At 37.6% G+C, this 20,591-nt stretch overlaps 1 protein-coding gene across 1 annotated transcript in view; it reads right to left on the reverse strand.

Annotated features, from left to right (window-relative positions):
• LOC128028894 (microtubule-associated tumor suppressor candidate 2-like) overlaps positions 1-16,340 on the reverse strand; it is a 41,615-nt gene extending 25,275 nt beyond the window's left edge. Inside the window, 5 exon segments of the mRNA XM_052616213.1 lie at positions 92-291; positions 1,383-1,481; positions 2,782-2,922; positions 14,406-15,377; positions 15,380-16,340. Coding sequence (XP_052472173.1) covers positions 92-291; positions 1,383-1,481; positions 2,782-2,922; positions 14,406-15,377; positions 15,380-16,238 — 2,271 coding nt within the window. The 5' untranslated portion in view covers positions 16,239-16,340.
• Positions 16,341-20,591: the final 4,251 nt, after the last annotated feature.

The raw sequence follows: 20,591 nt of genomic DNA on the forward strand, positions 1-20,591 counted from the left end.
CCTATCAGGATTGTTCCAGGTTGCAACCCATGTGGGTCTTAACTATGAAGTTGCCAGCACTGTAGCATTTACAGCTTTGACAGTGTGTTACCTTCTGGCAGAAGTGCTGTGTGGTTATGGTGAACACATCCAGGCATTGTGAGGACTTCCTGAGCTTATCCTGCAGGGTGATCAGCTGACGAGCCTGATCTTCACATCTCTCTTTCAGTTTCTGTACCATCAACTGCTCCCACTCAGCATCCACACCTTCTGCACGCCCACCCAGATGGGCCACACATGACTTCTGACGCACTGAAGGATTAACAAAAAAATATGAAAAAAGTGCATAAAGATAATGAAGCGTATTAATATGAGGATGAGATTATTTTCTGAAAATTATTATTATCATTTACATTTGGCTTCAAATATGTCCTTATGTTTGTGACAGGATTTGTGAGATTCTCTCAGTTTATTTTTAAACAATAAGTATGTTTAAAATGTGACTGCAATTCATTGGATTTTTGTTGTCATACATGTGTCACTTAAGTCAATATTGTTTCATAAAATGTATAAGGACCATACATTAATGTGATCATAAAAACTGTGTTCAGGTCAACATTCAGCAGTAACTGCTGGCTTGCTTCTAATAGGCTATGTATTAAATATATGTAATATATGTAGTGATGCCCACAAGTGAAAATACTTTATTTTTGAGATTTTTCTCATTTAAACAAAGCTATTATTATTATTTTTTTTTCTGTACATTTAAAAAAAAAAGAATACTAAAGAAAATGTTTCATGGTTTCCACTGAAGGATAAAGCAATTGTTCCTGAAATAAGCTTTGCATCCCAGAAATAAATTACAATTGAAAGTATTTAAAAATATAAAACAGTTATTTTAAATTGTACAAATATTTCTCAGTATTACTGTTTTATTGTGTTTTTGATCAAATAAATTCAGCCTAGGTGACCATAAGAGACTTCTTTGAAAAACATTTAAAAAATCTTAACGAAACCAAACTTTTGAAGAGTAAAGGTGGATCATCCAATAAGACTTTTTATTTTTATTTTATAAATATGCTTATATATCATTTGTAACTGTTTATCTAACATTATATATATACAGTAGGTATTTAAATTTACTGTATATTTCAAATGAATTATTGAGGCAACAAAAAAAAGCTAAATATATAGAAGATTCAATTAAATTATTATACTTATTTTAACACCTATAGGGTGTCAGTTTAACTTTCATTAGTCAAGAAGCATTAGCGAGGGAATTACTAGCCTGTTTCTTAATGGAAGTCTTTGGTCTTTACAGTGTTGCTATGACAACCACTAGTAGCCAGTTAATGAGGGATGGTAAATGACAATGGCAGAATAAAAAGACATCACACACTCACCAGGGGACTGAGGCTTGGGAGAGAGCACTGCAAACCTCTTCGGGGATGACACAATGGGTCGGGTGATTTCTCTATCTCTTTGAAACTCCTTTCTAGAGGCTGAACGATATACAGATATTTATGTGTCTCTATTGTGAATGAGAACTAGTTTTAATTCCTATACCTATAAACACATAGCTATAATTCAAAAAAGATTATTTGATTTGAACATGATAATAATTTCAATCCAAAAGATGGTAGCTTAAAATAATAATAATAATAATAATAATAAAGTAAACACTTAAGGTGTCCACTAGCTGGAGCCCTTGGCTCACTCATGTTCTCTTTCCTACACTGTGACTGCAGTGTCAAGTGAGCATGAACAGCTATGATGATATGATATATGATATATGATATGAAATAGCAGACACTAAAGATAGCTACTCTTCAAGAATATTTTTTATAAAATATTTTTTTTTCTACATCACCACTTGGAAACATGTTTATACTGAACTTTCTATTCATCAAATAGTAATGAAAAAAAGTATTACGTTTCAACAAAAATATTAAAACTATTTTCAGAAATGTTTCTTGAGCAACAAATCAGCTTTTAAGAATAATTTATGAAATGATCATGTAACACTGAAGACTTCGAGCAATGGCTGCTGAAAATATAGCTTTGCATCACAGAAATAAATTAAAATGTAAAATATATTCAAATGGAATGCAGTTTGTTTAAATGTATAATATTATTTCACATTATTTTTGTTTTCACTGTATTTTTATCAAACAAGTTAAATTCAGCGTAACATTTAGCTTAATTAGTATATAACACTCATTGAAATGTTAGCTTATTGGTATTAAAATCGTAAGGGGCAAAAAAAAGAAAGAAGACATTTAAAAATTGAAGAAAATAAAATAAATGAAAAAAGTATCAATCTCCCTCTGGATAAGCCATGAATTGTTTTTGTCCGTAATTGCAAGGTTTGCTCAATCTTCTGGAACAGTCTACAGAGTGAGAATGTTATTCTGTTATCATTCTAATGTCTTCAACTATCATCAAGCTTCTACTTTAGTAATTTTTAAACCATATAGACTACAGAATAATGTAGGCCTACATATGTTTAGAGCAACTAATTATAGATAACTGTATTTACAATTCTGATATCCCATAATAAACAGATATCAGTAAGATGAGAATACGTACAGACAATATTTACAGAATTTTTGCAAAAATACAATTCATGTTCTTTTTTCTTTTTTTTTACACAAAGGTGTAAATGTGTGTAAAGTATGAATGATGTTGTCATGGTGACAGCCGCATGCTCTGTCACACTTCCTCACGTGACTTCTGTCATGTGACTTCTGCGAGACACAACATTGGTCATATAATAAATGAGCTGGCAGTAGCGTGACTTACCCACGGGTGAGGCACGAGGGGACGGGTGCAGAGATCGGCGGGCTGGGGGCGTGGGGCTGCTGCGGTTCTGACTCCTTCTGCTCTCGGCAGAAGGGAGAGGAGAGCGCGAGAGGAGAGTTTCATCACTGCTGCTGTGTGGACCTGTGCAGAGAGAAATAAGAAGCTTGTAAAGCTTTTAGGGGGGAAAATCCTTCTCAGCTGTCCTATATCCTATTATACAATTAAATACAATTTAGTTTATATTTAAACTTACAATACAATTAAACATTTCTATGCTATCAGCACTTGCATTGTTTTCTCCCTTTAATTAATCGCTTATACTCATATTATTTTCATTTACAGCTCACTTTGGATAAATAATATCTTAAATGAACATTTAAAAACAAAACAATAACAGCTCTGTTAGAGCTGCGTTGCTCATTGAGCAATATATATATATTGCTCTGCGGATGGTGCAGACGAGTTGTCTCCACCTTCCCATATAGCCTGTTCATTTCAGATTTATAACGGATTTCTAGCCAGGTATCCTGATTCAACAAAAGGTCTTGAAAATGTTACACATCCTCCTTCAAGTTCACACATCCTACAGCCCAAAAAAGTAAATGCAAAGTAGATTCAAGGTGAGATAAATGTGACATGATTAATGGGAAACTCAGATTGTGATCAGTAAAGTCAGCTGTAAAGTTGTACAGAAATTAACTGAGCAAAAAAGCACAATATTATACATTTATATCTGAAATTACTATGAGTGTGAAGTGGGTGCAAGTGAGTGTAAACCTTATGAATAAAATGAGAACGGCATGATGGCATATCAGAAATGTTGAGACGTTGTCCTCTCTAAGAAATCAGAGCTAGCCAAGAGTAATATCAACTTATAAAATGTAGAGTGGTAGAGAAAAGAATCACCCCTCTGTAAAATAATAACATTTTGTTGCTTTGTAGCCTGAGATGAAGACGGACACATTGTTTTTGTTTTATCCAGCTGTATTTACTTAGTGCAACTTACAACACCCAAGCAGAAGATAAATAATAATAATAATAATAAATATATATATATATATATATATATATATATATATATATATATACAGTGGGGCTCGAAAGTTTGGGAACCCCTTGCAGAATCTGTGAAAATGTGAGTCATTTTCAAAAAATAAGAGAGATCATACTAAATGCATGTTATTTTTTATTTAGAGCTGTCCTGAGTAAGATATTGTACATAAAAGATATTAACATTTAGTCCACAAGGAAAAAAAAAAATGCTGAAGTTATTAAAATAACCCCACTCAAAAGTTTGGGAACCCTTGGTTCTAAGAGCTGGGGGGTCAAAACTTTTGAACACGATGAAGATGGCCAAATTTGTCTTATTTTGTTGAAATATTTTTTTTTTTTCCATTTAGTTCTGCCCTTCGTAAGCAACAGAAGATACTTGTATGTTTCCCGGTACACAAATTAAGTACAATTTACCTTGAACTTCAAATTCCAAAAGTTTTCACCCCCCAGCTCTTAATCCATCTTGTTTCCTTCTGGAGCATCAGTGAACGTTTGAATCTTTTTAAATAGTTGTGTTTGAGTCCCTCAAATGTCCTCAGTGTGAAAAGATGCATCTCAAAATTATAAAGTCACTGCTGGAAAGGGTTCAAATATGCAAAGATGCTGGAAAACTGAAGAATCTGCAGGACCTTAAAGATTTTTCTGAAGACTGCTGCTCAGTTTAACTGTTCAGAACAAACAAGGAACTCATGCACAACCATCACAAAACAGAAAGACAGTTGAGGATCATCAGGTAACAGCACACAGTATTAAGAACCAAGGGTTCCCAAACTTTTGAATGGGGTTATTTTAATAATTTCAGCATTTTTTTGTCTTGTGGACTAAATGTTAATATATTTTATGTACAATATCTTACTCAGGACAGTACTAAATAAAAAATAACATGCATTTAGTATGATCTCTCTTATTTTTTGAAAATTACTCATATTTTCACAGATTCTGCAAGGGGTGCCCAAAATTTAGAGCCCCACTGTGTATATATATATATATATATATATATATATATATAAACAGTATCACTGAGTTGGAAAAAAGGATCAATCTAAAAGTAATTTTGTAAATTTTTGGAAATCCTTTTTGACCACTAAAATGCACTGTATGGTTGCACTTCAAGGTAATTTGTGTCAGAAAAGTGGCATCTCATGCATTAAAAATGGACACCTACATAATCAAAGTGCTATAAAGTTTTTACAGGAATAATTTATATATATATATATATATATATATATATATATATATATATATATGACCGCCTATTCAGTAGAAATGTAGGGAAAAAAATTATTTGTGCAACATGACCAGAGAAAACAGAGAAATGGGCTGTGGCATACACTCTTGAAAAAAATAAAAATAAGAATACTAATAATTAATACTCATGATCTACTTTTGATTTTGGCACAAGCCACTCTGTGAACAATAAAATTCATAGCTCTCCTGTGATGGTAAATGGACTGCATTTATATAGCGCTTTCAACAGACCACATGGCCATCCAAAGCACTTTACAATTTGCCTCACATTCACCCATTCACACAGTCATTCATACACCGACGGCGATGTCAGCCATGCAAGGCGCCATCCAGCTCGTCGGGAGCAGCTGGGGTTAGGTGTCTTGCTCAAGGACACCTCGACACTTGGTCAGGTGGAGCCGGGGATCGAACCACCAACCTTCCGGTTTGTAGACAACCTACATGAACCACTGAGCCACTGCCGCCCCATCACATCCTTACAGGAATGCACACATGGAGGGCAAAACAAGGCTTTCCTCCACTGATGGCCATTTATTTTGATGATACTTTTTTAAAGTAGTAACATATGAAGACCTTTTCAGTAAACACCTTATTGATGATGCTTACTTTGTAGAGGCAAGCAGATGAACCCAGAATATAAATGCAATGCGCAAAGTTTCACACTAAATGTTTTCTCATAGAAAACAATTATAAAGAAAAAACTTAACCATTTAGTTCATAGCATTTATATTCCAAACTCATTTGCTTGCCTGTGTAAAGCATGCATCATCAACAAGGTGTGTACTGAATTTGATCTGTTGCACTGTTCACTTTGTGCTTTCTCATTAAACGTTTTAGAATGTGATTTAAATATTGCAGTGGGTGCTTTATATGGATTGCTAATGGCCAAAACTTGCATTTTGTTCACACATCTTTGTTTTATTCTTTTAAGAGGTGATCTAAAAATATTTGGATTGGAACGGATAGAAATTGACGGGCTTGTGTTGCAGCTCTATGGATGTTTTGCCCGCTAGGTCTTCAAGCCAGTCATGTGACTGAAAACAATGAAATGTATCTCACTGAACAAGTAGGTCTCAGTGCAGGCAACATGGAGAAAGAGTATACAATGTTCATTTACATATACTTCTGACAACAATACAAATCTGGTTGAAGATAGCAGACTTATCCTTAAACTGCAAATGGAACTTTTTTTCACACACCTAGAAAACTAGTTGGCACTTTTTGCTTGAACTCCTAAAAATCTATGTGACACAAATAAATCACAAACAACACTTACATGGGTCCAGGTCTTGCTTTCCAATTTCCCCTTTTTAAAACAAAAGTGAAAAGAGGTACAAAATACCCCAGTAATGAAACCATTTGTATTGCCAATTTGTCTGTTAGTAGAGGATACACATCCAGGATCCAGACTTGAGATGAAAATAAACATCATCTGCTTTCATACAGTTAATCTGATATTAAAACTCCACTGAGTTGTCAAAAAAGCTCCAGACGAACAACGAATCTTAAAGATCACTAAACTTTAACTTAAAACCCATGCTACAAATAGTAGAAGCCCAACTGCTCTTGAATACCTCCACTTTTCATAGAGGAAATAAGAGTGAAAGTGGTGACACAGGCCTAGTTGTGGACAAACTTGGGTAGGGTCAACAGCTGTTTTATTTACAGAGGACAGCATCGAACAAAAATGCCACATGCACATCTCTGGATTTAAATAACAAGCCAGGAATATTTGGGTTTTTAAGAGGGGACATAAAATTGGGACAGGAAGGCGCCACTGTTGACCCCTCAGCTGTCCAAGCCAAGAGACAAATGTGTCCCCACTATAGCATCAGACATATCAGGACATCTGCTGATGTCATAACGAGATGCTAAACAAGGGAAAAGTTTCCAAACACACTGCACTTAAAGTACAGAAATAAAGAGAGAGTATTAATACTTGAGAGAGAGAGAGAGAGAGAGAGAGAGAGAGAGAGAGAGAGAGTATCACAGTCTCTGAACTGTGAGAAAACATATATTACACTCAGCAGTTTAGTGACACTGTTTGCTAGACTCAGCATTTATCTGCAGTCTTAAGGGGAATGACTGCAGTGATGTGATTCTATAAATGTATGAAGGACACTCAAGCCTTGAATGTAAGTACAAGACCTTAAATATTTCCCGCCTCAATGTCCTGTTTAACTAGAAACATTTTGGAGGGTGGTTGTGTCCACACACTGCTTAGGTACATTTACATGCAAACACCATGTAAGAGAATTTACCATCCAATGTCCCCTTTAAATTATGTCATATGACACGATATATATATTTAATATATTATACACACACACACACACACACACACACATATATATATATATATGGTTGAGCATCTTCCTGAATCTTCTTCCTGGTTGAACAGCACTATATTACCAGCACAAAGGAAGAGGCTAAAGAAAAATAAATCAAACTTTCATAATTTTTTCCAGCCCCTGAGCCCAGTGGAGTGTTGGCTCAAGCACCTGACCACAGTCCAATGATGCTCCAGCCCCTGACCAGAGTCCAGTAATGGCTCAAGCTCCTGAGCTCAGTCTAGTGAAGGCTACAGCCCCAGAGCTCAGACCAGAGTCCATTTTAGAGTTTCTTGCTATAATGGAAGTGTAGCATGTGGACCATTCAGACACCCAATTATTTGTAATATTCAACAAATGATCCATAACCAACTCTCACTCAACCAACAAGCCAACTATGAGGGACTCTGTACCCTTCCCCCCGAAATACAACTAACACCTCAAAATGGAAAAACACTTAATTCTCTCTAAAACAGACACAGACTGCTGTAAGAAATTACTTTTTTCATTAATTCATAGACAGTTTTTCTATGACCTTCCTATCATGCATGTCCCCAAGTCATTGTGTATGATTATTACGTTCTTGTATATGGTCTTGTGTATTGAATACTGTTTTATGCATACTTATGATAGATCACTAGTTAAAGGGTAAGTTCACCCAAAAATGAAAATTATGTCATTAATAACTCACCCTTATGCTGTTCCAAACATGTAAGACCTCCTTTTATCTTCGGAACACAGTTTAAGATATTTTAGATTTAGTCCGAGAGCTCTCAGTCCCTCCATTGAAGCTGTGTGTACGGTATACTGTCCATGTCCAGAAAGGTAAGAAAAACATCATCAAAGTAGTCCATGTGACATCAGAGGGTCATTTAGAATTTTTTGAAGCATCGAAAATACACTTTGGTCAAAAAATAGCAAAAACGACGACTTTATTCAGCATTGTCTTCTCTTCCGTGTCTGTTGTGAGAGAGAGTTCAAATCAAAGCAGGATATCCGTTTCGCGAACTAATCATTCAGTTCACTGATTTCATTTTTGGGCGAACTAACCCTTTAATATCACCTCACTTATACCATGTTTGGTCTCTATGAATTCTTATTCTGATGACCTAAATGGGAGTGTATATTATATGTTGATACTTATGCAACATATTAGTGTTCTAACAATCTTAAACAGTTTGTATATCACCACCCAATCCTATTACATATGCAATACAGAGGTATGACCTATCGAATTTATAAGGCCTAACATCAGTGACCCCCCTCTAGTCTAGGTTCTTTTAGATTCTGAGAAGATGATGATGAGTTAGACATCTTCGAATGACCCCTAAGTTAGTGCGAGGCTGTGGCCTTGTTTTTCCATTCACCAAAGATCCTCAGATCTCAGCTGATGTCTCTCTAGCCCTGCACTCTTCTCTCGTCACTTTTAAAAACATCTCTTTGGAGTTCACCCTTCAAAACCAGTAGAAAGTGATCATGATTTCAACACTACCAAACCTCCAAACCATCAAGACTTTCATCCGAGACTGCATCCAGAGACTTGTTTAAGGCCAAGGCAATGCAAGTATCATACATTTAACTAAACGAAACAAGAGTTTAGTATAAGCTGTAGATCCCATTCTAAAACGGTGCTGATTGTTTCACTCAGGTGGTTAACTGACTCATTTTCCATAACTGTATTCTATGGTTTCTCTAACGGCTTTCATTCATCCATGTAAACATGAGATACTTGCTCTATCATCACTTGTGAATAATGTCCATTTTACGACCTGATCTATGGCTACATGTTTTAATGCATTGATACTATAAGAAAGTTATTTTCTGTGGCCAAGAAAATGCCCTTTCTTAGAGTTGATATGAAGTTACACTGAATATTTGCTTGATGAACAGATTAGATGATTGTAATATTAATTCAGCCCTTCAGTCTACAGGTCAGCAGACATGCCAGACATCTGTTGGTCAGCTGAAATGCCAAACATCTGTCTCTCAGCCAACACTCAGCCCTCTGCTGTGGTGGTCTCCAGCTCTACTGTGGAGATCTCCTGCTCAGCCAGCCCCCCAAAAGCTATTTAAGCCAGCTGATCATCCCAATAGTCTCAAGCCAACCAATCAACTTGGGGTTAGTTTCTTCTGCTCTGCTGTGGTGGTCTTCAGCTCCACCGTGAGGATCTCCTGCTCTGTCAGCTCAACCTTCGTAGTTTTCTACTCTGCCCTGCATCATGGACTGACTGCTATAGATTCTGTTTTGGCTCATTTTGTCCTGGCTTCTTCCTATTCCTTCCACTCCCCAGTTTGACTTACTTTGGTGCAAGGTTGCACTTTTGGGGAGGAGGGAGTAAAGGAAAAGAAAGGAAAGGTTGTGACATGACACCATGTCATGTCCCATTCTTGAAATTTGTGCTCTGCATTAAACCAAGTGCACACACACACAGTAGTAAGTAGTGAACAAACATGCATGCACACACACCGTGAACACACACCCGGAAACAGTGGGCAGCCAATACTTACAATACAATACTAATGTATTTTCTACTAGGCAGAAGGCTTATGACAGGAAGAGTTGGATAATCCACAAGGCCTAAACAAATCCTGACACAATTCCAGTACTAGAGCATGTGGTCTGAGAATTGGTTGCTTTGGTAATTCCTTACACTTTTCTAAAAATTTAGATTGACACGCAAAGCATTTGCAAATAGAACATCATTCTTATAAGAGCTTAAATGAATAAACAGTACAATAAACATCACAACTAGCAGAAGCTAAGAAATCTGTGGAACCCAGAGCTGTTAAACTCTGGTGTCCCAGTCAGACATTTGTGTACCTCAGCATGCAAAGGGTGTTTTGCATGTGGCTGACAAAAGTTTTATGATGAATTGTAACACTCACGGCTGGATTGGCAGGGGTCACTGTGTATGCTGTCATTCGACTGGATGCTAGACACAGAAGACACACTAGCACTGCGGACAAAGCCAAAGGTGGCAAGTCGAGCAGGAGGCAGATGGCAGAAGCCGGGAGGACGCAGTCCAGAATGACCCGGTTTGGGAAGCATAAATTTGGGGGCCACACCCAATGATAGTCTCTTCTGATCCACTGTAAAGCAGGATACAAATCTTAGTATTCCCTCAAACAAATCTCATAAAATAATTTACAGATAGCAATGGCTTGGGATTACTTTCTACAATCCATAATAAATATATAAATTAAACAATCTTGACCTAATCTGCCTTTCAAATCATGACAGTAATACAATGGAATCACTACCATATAAGGAGGAGAAAAATAAATTGTACACACATTTAAAAAAATGTAAAATGTTAAATGGTCCTCAAAATTTAAAGGGGTCATATGATGTGATTTCATGTTTTCCTTTGTCTTTGGAGTGTTATAAGCTGTTTGTGCATAAAGAAGATCCATAAAGTCGCAAAGATTAAAGTCTCAAAGTGAATGCTCATCCACGCCTTCCTAAAATGCCATGTTCAAACATGCCCCCACTTATCTATGTCACTAGAAAAGTGGTTAAGTTTTATTTACAACACTGTTCCAGAACAGTACAACTCAAATATTTGAGTGTTTGCAGCAAATTTTATGGAGGAAAGTTTCCTGAACCTGGTAAGGGGAATAACAGTTTCTTCACATGCTTTTCAGAACATCTTCAGCTTTGTAAAAACTGACATATTTCAGAAAAGTGTGGCATACAGGAGCATAGTACATAATGTACGGTATGTGCAAAATTGTTTTAATTTATTAGGTTTACTATGGGACACACACTGATCTATAATAGAGAGTGGGGGCACATCATTTTATTCATTTACAGTAGCGCATTTTGCTATGTGCAAAATTGTTTTAATTTATTAGGTTTACTATGGGACACACACTGATCTATAATAGAGAGTGGGGGCACATCATTTTATTCATTTACAGTAGCGCATGCTTTTATCCTAAGCAACTTAGAATTTATATATATACACGTCACACACAGAGGTCACACACCTCTGGAGCAACTAGGGGTAAAGTGTCTTGCTCAGGGACAAATTGGTGTCTGTCTCACAGTGGATTCGAACCCAGGTCTCTCACACCAAAGGCATGTGTCTTATCCACTGCATCAACACCACACCCATAGTCATTTTTATTAGTATGCTGTCATGCACAAGCATTAAATAAAATGATCATTAAAGTATTTTATTTTTATTTAAATCCTGTATCCATTTGATAACTGGTGTGAGGAACAGATCCAAATTCAAACTGCATTCATTGGCGATATGTTTCTCCTTCCTCTTTCCTCAAATTTCAAATATAAATATTTTATTGTGAATACAACATAGATGACATATCAAATGTTTAAACTGAGAAAATGTATCGTTTTAAGGGGAAAATAAGTTGATTTTAAATTTCATGGCATCAACACATCTCAAAAAAGTTGGGACAAGGTCATGTTAACGTCTGGGGACTGAGAAGACAAGTTGCTCAAGTTTAGGAATAGGAATCTTGTCCCATTCTTGTCTAACACAGGCTTCTAGTTGCTCAACTGTCTTAGGTCTTCTTTGATGCATATTCCTCTTAATGATGTGCCAAATCCTTCTTCTACACAGCCATGATGTTGTAACTGATGCAGTATTAGGTCTGGCATTGTCATGTTGGAAAATGCAAGGTCTTCCCTGAAAGAGATAACATCTGGATGGGAGCATATGTTGTTATAGAACTTGGATATACCTTTCAGCATTGATGGTGCCTTTCCAGATGTGTAAGCTGCCCATGCCACAAGCACTCATGCAACCCCATACCATCAGAGATGCAAGCTTCGGAACTAAGTGCTGAATCACACATAATCAATGCTTGCTCAAAAACAGTTGGTCGCTCTAGTCTATATCCTCGAGCCCCAGACATCCAAACGAACATTACTTGACAGTTCAGCATGCTACTGTTGCCACACCCACCCCTCAGTTGAACTGCTGACTAGGTTGTTGGCAACTTTTTCGTTGTTGTCTTTACAGTGCACACACGTGCATACCAGACACACTGGGAAGGAACTTTTAGATGCATGCCTTCCAATTAGAAAAATGGAGAAAGTGAGGCACCGCCATCATCAATTAAAAAAGAGAAGGTGTGTCCTGTTTCAAACTGTTTTTTTTTTTTTTTTTTTTTTATGCGCCTGCCTTTACTAACATACAAGTTCACCATCCTTTCTCCCCCTTCTCGTTCCGTGAACCTCTGGAGTTGTGAGTTTAGACTCTTTTTTTTTAACTGTTCCTGTGGTGTTGAGCAACTACAATTAATTTTAATCCTATAATTTTATTTTATAATTTATTTAAAGTAAATAAATTGTAATTAAAAATAAATAAAATAGCTAAAGTAAATCGTAAGTGGAAATGCATCTGTCAATTCTGTCATGAGTATACATCAGCAATTACAAATGTTTACGGGAATAGGGCATGGTTAATATACCATGTAAGGTGGTATGTGCTAGAAATCGGTAAACCACTATCAGTGAGTCTGATACGCACAGAGATTTTTCCAGATTCGCTGAGTCTTTGGATGATATTATGCACTGTAGATGATGATAACTTCAAACTCTTTGTGATTTTTTATCTTATAAACTTTCTGATATTCATCCACTATTTTTCGCCATAGCAATTGGTGATCTTCTGCCCATCTTGACTTCTGAGAGACACTGCCACTCTGAGAGGCACTTTTTATACCCAATCATGTTGCTAATTCACCTTATAAGTTGCAAATTGGTCCTCCAGCTGTTCCTTATATGTACATTTAACTTTTCCAGCCTCTTATTGCTACCTGTCCCAACTTTTTTGGAATGTGTAGCTCTCATGAAATCCATATTTGGCAAGGCATTTCAAAATGTCTCACTTTCAACATTTTATTTGTTTTCTATATTTTATTGTGAATAAAATGTGTAAATTATTCCATTCCTTTTTTACTCACAATTTGTACAGTGTCCCAACTTTTTTGGAATCGGGTTTGTAGTTGTGTCCTCTTTTAGAAGGCCAAACTAAATATTTTTGCTTTCACAATAAAACAATTTCTCTACAACATGGTGGCGGTGGCAACAGCGATAATCAAAGTTTTGGTTTATAGAGGGGATGCTTTTTGTCTTTTTTTTTTTTCAACGAGTGGGATGCCATCCCCCTGTATCCACCCTCAATTCAAGCCCTGGCAATAAGTATGTGACAAGGTATCTCCGCAGTCTCCCAGAAAACCTGGAAGAATCAATACAGTTCCATACAACCAAAATGAGGGCATAACATCAGCTGATGTAATGTCTGTGAGTGGCCATTTTCATATGAAATTAGTCTGATTCTGGGTACTGGTAGTATAAAGCCGTGTAGATAATCATTTAAATTCTTGTCTAGCTTTACTTACATTTAGTCGTTTAGCAGACACTTTTATCCAAAGTGACTTATAAATAAGAAAAATAGAAGAAATCAAACCAACAAAAGAGCAATAATATGTAAGTGCTGTGACAAGTCTCGGTTAGTCTCGTTTGTTTAATTAAATATTGCACGTTCTGAAGAAGCTCAAATAACTGTGGACTTGACTTTGAGAATTTTAGCACCTACTGACCTGCAAGTTCCTGGTGACTACTTGGTTCCTGAACAGCTGGACCCATATAACTGAAGGGTGACGCTGACCTTTGACCTGCTAACACCATCCTGTTCTTAGTAGCAGGGTGTCTGGTAACAGCTCTAAGGCCCAGCTGAGGCTTTAAGGCTCTGGTAAAGCGAAAAACAGCAGCAGCAGCATCATGGGTATTTAGCCGAACCACTCTACCACCCTGAAACCATAAGCAGCATCGATTGATGTCTTTACTTCCACAAATTTAAAAAGCAGTTGAGAGAATTAATGAATTATGCTTACTGCTCATGCTGTCACAAGAACAACACATTCATATAGAGTTCAGTAGTGCTATGTTAGCAACTAAGCATGTCTACTACACAAGTCCCACCTGTACATATTGATCTGGCAGTTCCCCGTGGAAACTTTCTGATTTGCCCACCAGTTTATGAGGAACAGTGTGGCTCAGTGGCCTGATCCCAGATGCTTTCAGTCCTGGAGGGGAGTAGTACCCTGACCTCTGTACTTCCTGACGATACTTTTCATAAAGGATATTAGAGGAGCTCAGCACAGGTGAACCTCTGGACCCCTCAGCCTTGGAATCTTTTGAGGTTGGTGAGCTACTGTAAAGTCTTGGCGGTAGCGTCGATACTTCATAGGAAACTTCAGACATTGGTTTCACTTGAGGGCTTTTGCGGACATATGTTATGATTTTTTGTCGAACATTTTTGGGCTTTTGAGGTGAAGAAGACTTCTTAGATTCACATTCTGCTTTAGTGGGTTGCTGAGGAGTGGCAGGTTTTGGGAGACTGCTACTACTACTTAGAAAACTTTTACTTGGTTGACTCAAACCAGTGGTTCCCCTCTGTAAGGTTTCATTACGTTCCTGACTTGCTTCTCTTGTGCTAATAGGCTTGGCTGGTGATGAAGGTGGCTGTTTCCAAGGTAAACGGATGGTTTTAGGGGATGGAGGGGTCTCAGGGCGAGACGGGCTACCCCAAGGTCTTCGCCTTTCCAAACTCGATGCACTAGAACTTCGGGTCTTTTCAAAAGAAGCTTGCTTCTTGTAAGGTTGGTGTTTCAAACCACCAGAGTGCACAGGTGTATCCTTTAAGGTTATTTTTGAGGTTTTAAGAGCAATTATAGGAGATTCATCATTTTGGGATTTGAGTTTATTATTTATATCACCAGTGGAATCATGTGAGAACCATCTGTTATGTGCAGCAGAGTGTGTGATGTCTGAGACAAGAGGTTGACAAGGTTTGTTCTCAGTTGATATTGTTTTCAAATTTGAAGCCTTGACTTCTGTTCCACGGTACTCTTTTACATGAATTCCAGGTTCTCCTAGATTGTACTGACTGGTAATTCCTGATTCATTAGGGACTTTCTTGATCCTTTACATTCACTCATGCAATTTGTCAGTTGACCTGAGCTGTCATATGGTACAAAGTCTGTAGCTGGTTGGTTATCTTGTGCTTCTAAAAGGGGTGCCTCAGGCAAGGGGGTGGGGTTAGGATTGAGATCAACACTGATGTGTCTTGTACTTTTTCCTTGCTGATGATGCATGCCCTCAGTATGTACAGAGTTCTGGCTTTTATCCGAAATAGTTAAACCGGACTGTGAGGCAAGGGTAAGGTCCTCAGAGAGAGTTTGGTATGCCCCTGAGAGAGCATGCCATGAATCAGGGCTTTGGGTTCGACCGGCGTGGTCCAGGGCACTAGCAAGACTTCCTCCAAGACTAGACATTGTGGAAAGGCAAGAGACAAAAACATCATTTTCAGAGCTAAACTCAGTCCTGGCTATGCTGGTCACCATTACTTTGTTAGTGGACTGAGGACAAGCAGTAGACTCTTGCTTATTTGAAATAAATTGGAAGAACATTTTGCTATTCTTCAGAGACTTTGCCTCAGTCTGTATCATATTTGTGGATATAGCCCTCTTCATGTCACCTTCAGGAATACTGTTCTCTTCGTCATTCTTTAGTTCCTTACTTTCCAGCATCTCAAACTCAGCCAACTCTGGGTTATCACACAGGGAATCTGTGCCCTGGATAATCACCCGTTCTTCAGTGTGAGATACCACAGAGGACAGCGTTTCAATTACCTCGAAACTTGTTCCTCCATGTCCTCTTTGGATTTCATTAGCATTGCCATCACCATCCAGGGAATCTTCAGCATAGTGGTTGTTGTTCCTGATTTCCTTAAAGCCATCTTCAATGCTGGTCCCGAAGGGTCTGTTGTATTTATCATTCACACTCATGTTTCCTGATGTGTTCTCAAGCTTTCATGTAGAGTCTTGTTGATCCTCCCTTGAGATCTGGAGCTCTCTCCCATTTCAAATTTAAAGCTAAATTAAGTATTGGCATCTTTCACACTATAAGTTGAGATACTGATTTTAAGTAGATTACATCAGGGGTTGTCTTCGAGGTGGGTAAACAACAACACATTTAGAAAAGTCTTGATATAAAACCTGTAACAGAAATACAAATAAGAAATAATCTAGATATAATCAGATGTGTTCAATATTCAATATTCTTATTTTATACCCATAAAAATATTTGGTGACAGTAAGTTTTGATATACACAAAGCCTCTCGTTTGTGCAGAATCTATTTATGTTTCCCTTAAAGGGGAAATTAGGGGCAATTTATAGTCTGATGGTCAGTGAATAGTGTGTGATAATTTGGTTGATGTAATTGACTGTTAATTAAGCTATTTTAATTTACATAATCCTGAAGAATGCAGTATAAGCTTCAAATTTGGTTCTCAGAAAAACTTTCTAATTATTAGCTCACTTGAAAATGGTTGTGGTGCTAATTGTGAAAAATGTAAAATAAAATAAAAAATCCTAAAACATTAAGAACTTTCATGTTTAATGTTTAAGTATGCATTCCTTTTGCACTTGAATTGCACAATTCCGTGAAAAATCTACATAAACATTGCTTATCAGATAATTCCAATGGATAAGTGCAAACACTGACATTTTCTTCACATAAATGACAACAGGATGTCTTAAAATGATTTCACGGATAAAAAGACTCCATGGCATAATACATATTTTAATCCTTAATTAAAATGGGATTTAGTGTAATATTTTATCCAGATCATGACATTCTTTCATACACAATTGTAAACACACTGACAGTTCTCCGTTCAGTGAGAAAGTACACTCATCCTTCATTCTCCCTAGCAACAAGAACAGCACCTACATCCAGAACGTCAACTGTAGGAGGTCATTCCCTGAGGTAACGGCAGACAAATGTTCTCAATAGGAACATATTTTCCAGGAAAAGGTGCAATAATTAATTTTGTTATAGATAAATAATAGATGAGCTTATGAAGTACCTAAATTATTCAATTATCCTAATGCTGAAGAAAGACTATTATTCAACAAGAAGGCTAATTAACATGATGTTATTATACAATAAAAAATTTGACACTAATACACATTATACACTTTACCAAAAACTTGAAACAGAATAAATGCTGTTAACAAAAAACAATCCATTATCTAAATCTATATATACAATTATCTGCTTCTGCACTGCGTACATATACTATATATGCACTGCAAACGGAGTAGGCCTACTTGTGAACCTAGATAATATATAACAAATTTATATTTTATTTTTTTGCCAAAAGTCTAGAAATTTGAAAACTGAAATCGCAAAATTGGTCAAAGAAATCGCGATCGTTTTTTTTTTTTTTTTACCGCCCTAGTAAATACAGTTAACAATAAGCTTTTTAACATCCATCCATCCATCATCCATCCATCATCTTCCGCTTATCCGGGGCCGGGTCGCGGGGGCAACAGTCTAAGCAGAGACGCCCAGACTTCCCTCTCCCTAGCCACTTCCTCCAGCTCTTCCGGGGGGACCCCGAGGCGTTCCCAGGCCAGCCGGGAGACATAGTCCCTCCAGCGTGTCCTAGGTCTTCCCCGGGGCCTCCTCCCGGTGAGACGTACCTGGAACACCTCCCTGGGAAGGCGTCCAGGAGGCATCCGAAATAGATGCCCGAGCCACCTCAGCTGGCTCCTCTCGATGTGGAGGAGCAACTGCTCTACTCTGAGCTCCTCCCGAGTGACCGAGCTTCTCACCCTATCTCTAAGGGAGCGCCCAGCCACCCGACGGAGAAAGCTCATTTCGGCCGCCTGTATCCGGGATCTTGTCCTTTCGGTCATGACCCACAGCTCATGACCATAGGTGAGAGTAGGAACGTAGATTGACCGGTAAATCGGTAAAGCTTATTAACAATCTAGTTTATTAACCCAACAATAGCAGGGTCAGTTCATTTTTTTGCAGTGGGCCATGTAAACATATGTGTGTGGTTGTGTGGGCCGCGAGTTAAAAAAGGATGGGAACCACTGGACTAAAAAATTAAGTTGACATTAGTGGAGTTGCATTGGCATAGCTCAAATCATACATATCTGATAGTAATCAATTTGCATCAATGAATGAAATAGTATCATATCGTTCACAAGTGCAGTATGTGATACTGCATGTCCTGACATTGTGGAGTTAGATGTGTTCCTAGGTCAATATATTTTGTTGACCCTGGAACAACATTTTACTCAAAAAATTTAGTCTTGACCATATCCCTACACCTAAACCTAACCTTAACCATGTGTGATCTTTAAAATCAGAGGAAATTATGGATGAGTGACACTGATGTACAAGCACCTAACAGTGATTGTAAGCGTAAACTTCACAAAATCTATAAACTTGTTCTTCAAATCTGATTGGTTAATCACAATGTTGTTCGAGGGTCAACAAAGATGTTGTCCCAGGAAAATGTCTCACTTGGTAAAATCAGGTTCTGCACATAATACCACAATTCTCAGTACTTGGACCATTGCTTTTCAAGCTTTATATGAATCCCTTTGGAGATATCATCAGGAAACATGGTATTATCTTTCACTGTTATGCTGATGATACTCAGCGCAACTCAGCTGATGATACTGTACTGTCCTAGCACTGTGGATAAAAGCGTCTGCTAAATGCATAAATTTAATTTAAATTAAGGAACCTAGGTGTTCTATTTCATAGCAACCCTTCCTTTGAATGTCAATGTTTCTAGCCTTTTTAAAACTGCATTTTTCCATCTTAAAAGTATATTTAAATTGCAACCTATGCTCTTATTGTCATATGAAGAAACATTAATTTAAGCATTAATAAATGCAAGTTTAGATAATTTAGGGTGACCATATGAGCCATTTTCCCAGGACGCATCCTTGCCAGGATTTTTATATTGCCTAAAATAACCCAGATTTTGGCTGTTTTTGCTGTGCAGATCTATCATTGTATGACATTCATAAGAGCTATAGAGAGCAGAGCAGATGGCTCCTTATGCATTAAAATCACTCTCTTGGTGTCATACAATGATCGGTGTGCTGCGAAGCTTCAAGTTGAGTGAACGAACAAACACCTAACATGTACATGTATTTGCATTGCTTTGATCGTTCTCTGTAGATCTCACCTTCTCACACACCACGACTGGTTGATTATGTACCATACCTGCATGTTATTGGTCAAACTACTTTGGATGTTTTAGGCAATATAGAAATCTTGGCAAGGACGCGTGGCTCATATAAGCACCCTAAGATAATTGTAATGCTTTATTGCGTGACAGCATGAAAATGGAGTAGGGGATCCAAATGCAAGCTTTATTAGAGAGCGTAGTCAAGACAGGCAGGGCCAAAACACCAGCTAACAACTATGTCCTAGGCTAGGGCATACAAAAGAGTAATCCAAACAACAAGCGATGATCTGGGATCTCAGGCATCAAATGATCGCAAACCAGGGAAACGGTACAGAGTAAAACACAGGCAAGGCAAAACTAAGGAACCAAAAAAAAAACAGAGACACAGAAAGGCTAGGAATGTAGCTACAGAACAACAATATTCAGCCAAGTGTGTGTGTGTGTGTGTCTGTGCAACTTAATCCTCCTAATGGGAATGAATGTGTGTTCATAATAATTTCTAGGGCAGAGGGTTATTTGAAATGGAGTACAGGGTGAAAAGGTGATCTCTGGTGGAGAGCGGGAGGAAAAGATATGCGACAGGTGGTTGCTCTGTGCGCTTAATAAACAAACTGCAGCTGGCCCAAAATTCAGCAGATAGATTTCTTACTAGAAACAGGAAGTATGCCCCTATTAGCCGAGTTGTGTCAACACTGGCTCCCCATTAAAAACTGTATATATTTTAAAATCTTGCTAATTACTCATAAAGCCCTGAATGGTTTAGCTCCTCAGTAACTGAGCAAGATCTTATGGCATTATAGTTCTACATGTCCGCTGCATTCTCAAAATTCTGGGAATTTGATAATACCTAGAATATCTGCAGGCAGCAGATCCTTTTCCTATTCAGCACCCAAACTCTGGACAAATCTACCTAGCATTGTTCGGGAGGCAGACACACTCTGTCAATTTAAATCTAGATTATAGACCCATCTCTTCAACCTGGCATACACATAACACACTATTACTTTTACTTTTACTTTACACTATAATGCAGAACCATTTAAGATTTAAGATTGTTAAGCTGCATTAATTAGGTCAACCAGAACCGGGAACACTGCCCATAAAAACACCCAATGTACTTGTTACATCGTAACAAG

Source organism: Carassius gibelio, chromosome A15, assembly GCF_023724105.1.
Source record: "Carassius gibelio isolate Cgi1373 ecotype wild population from Czech Republic chromosome A15, carGib1.2-hapl.c, whole genome shotgun sequence".
Classification (NCBI taxonomy): Eukaryota; Metazoa; Chordata; class Actinopteri; order Cypriniformes; family Cyprinidae; genus Carassius; species Carassius gibelio.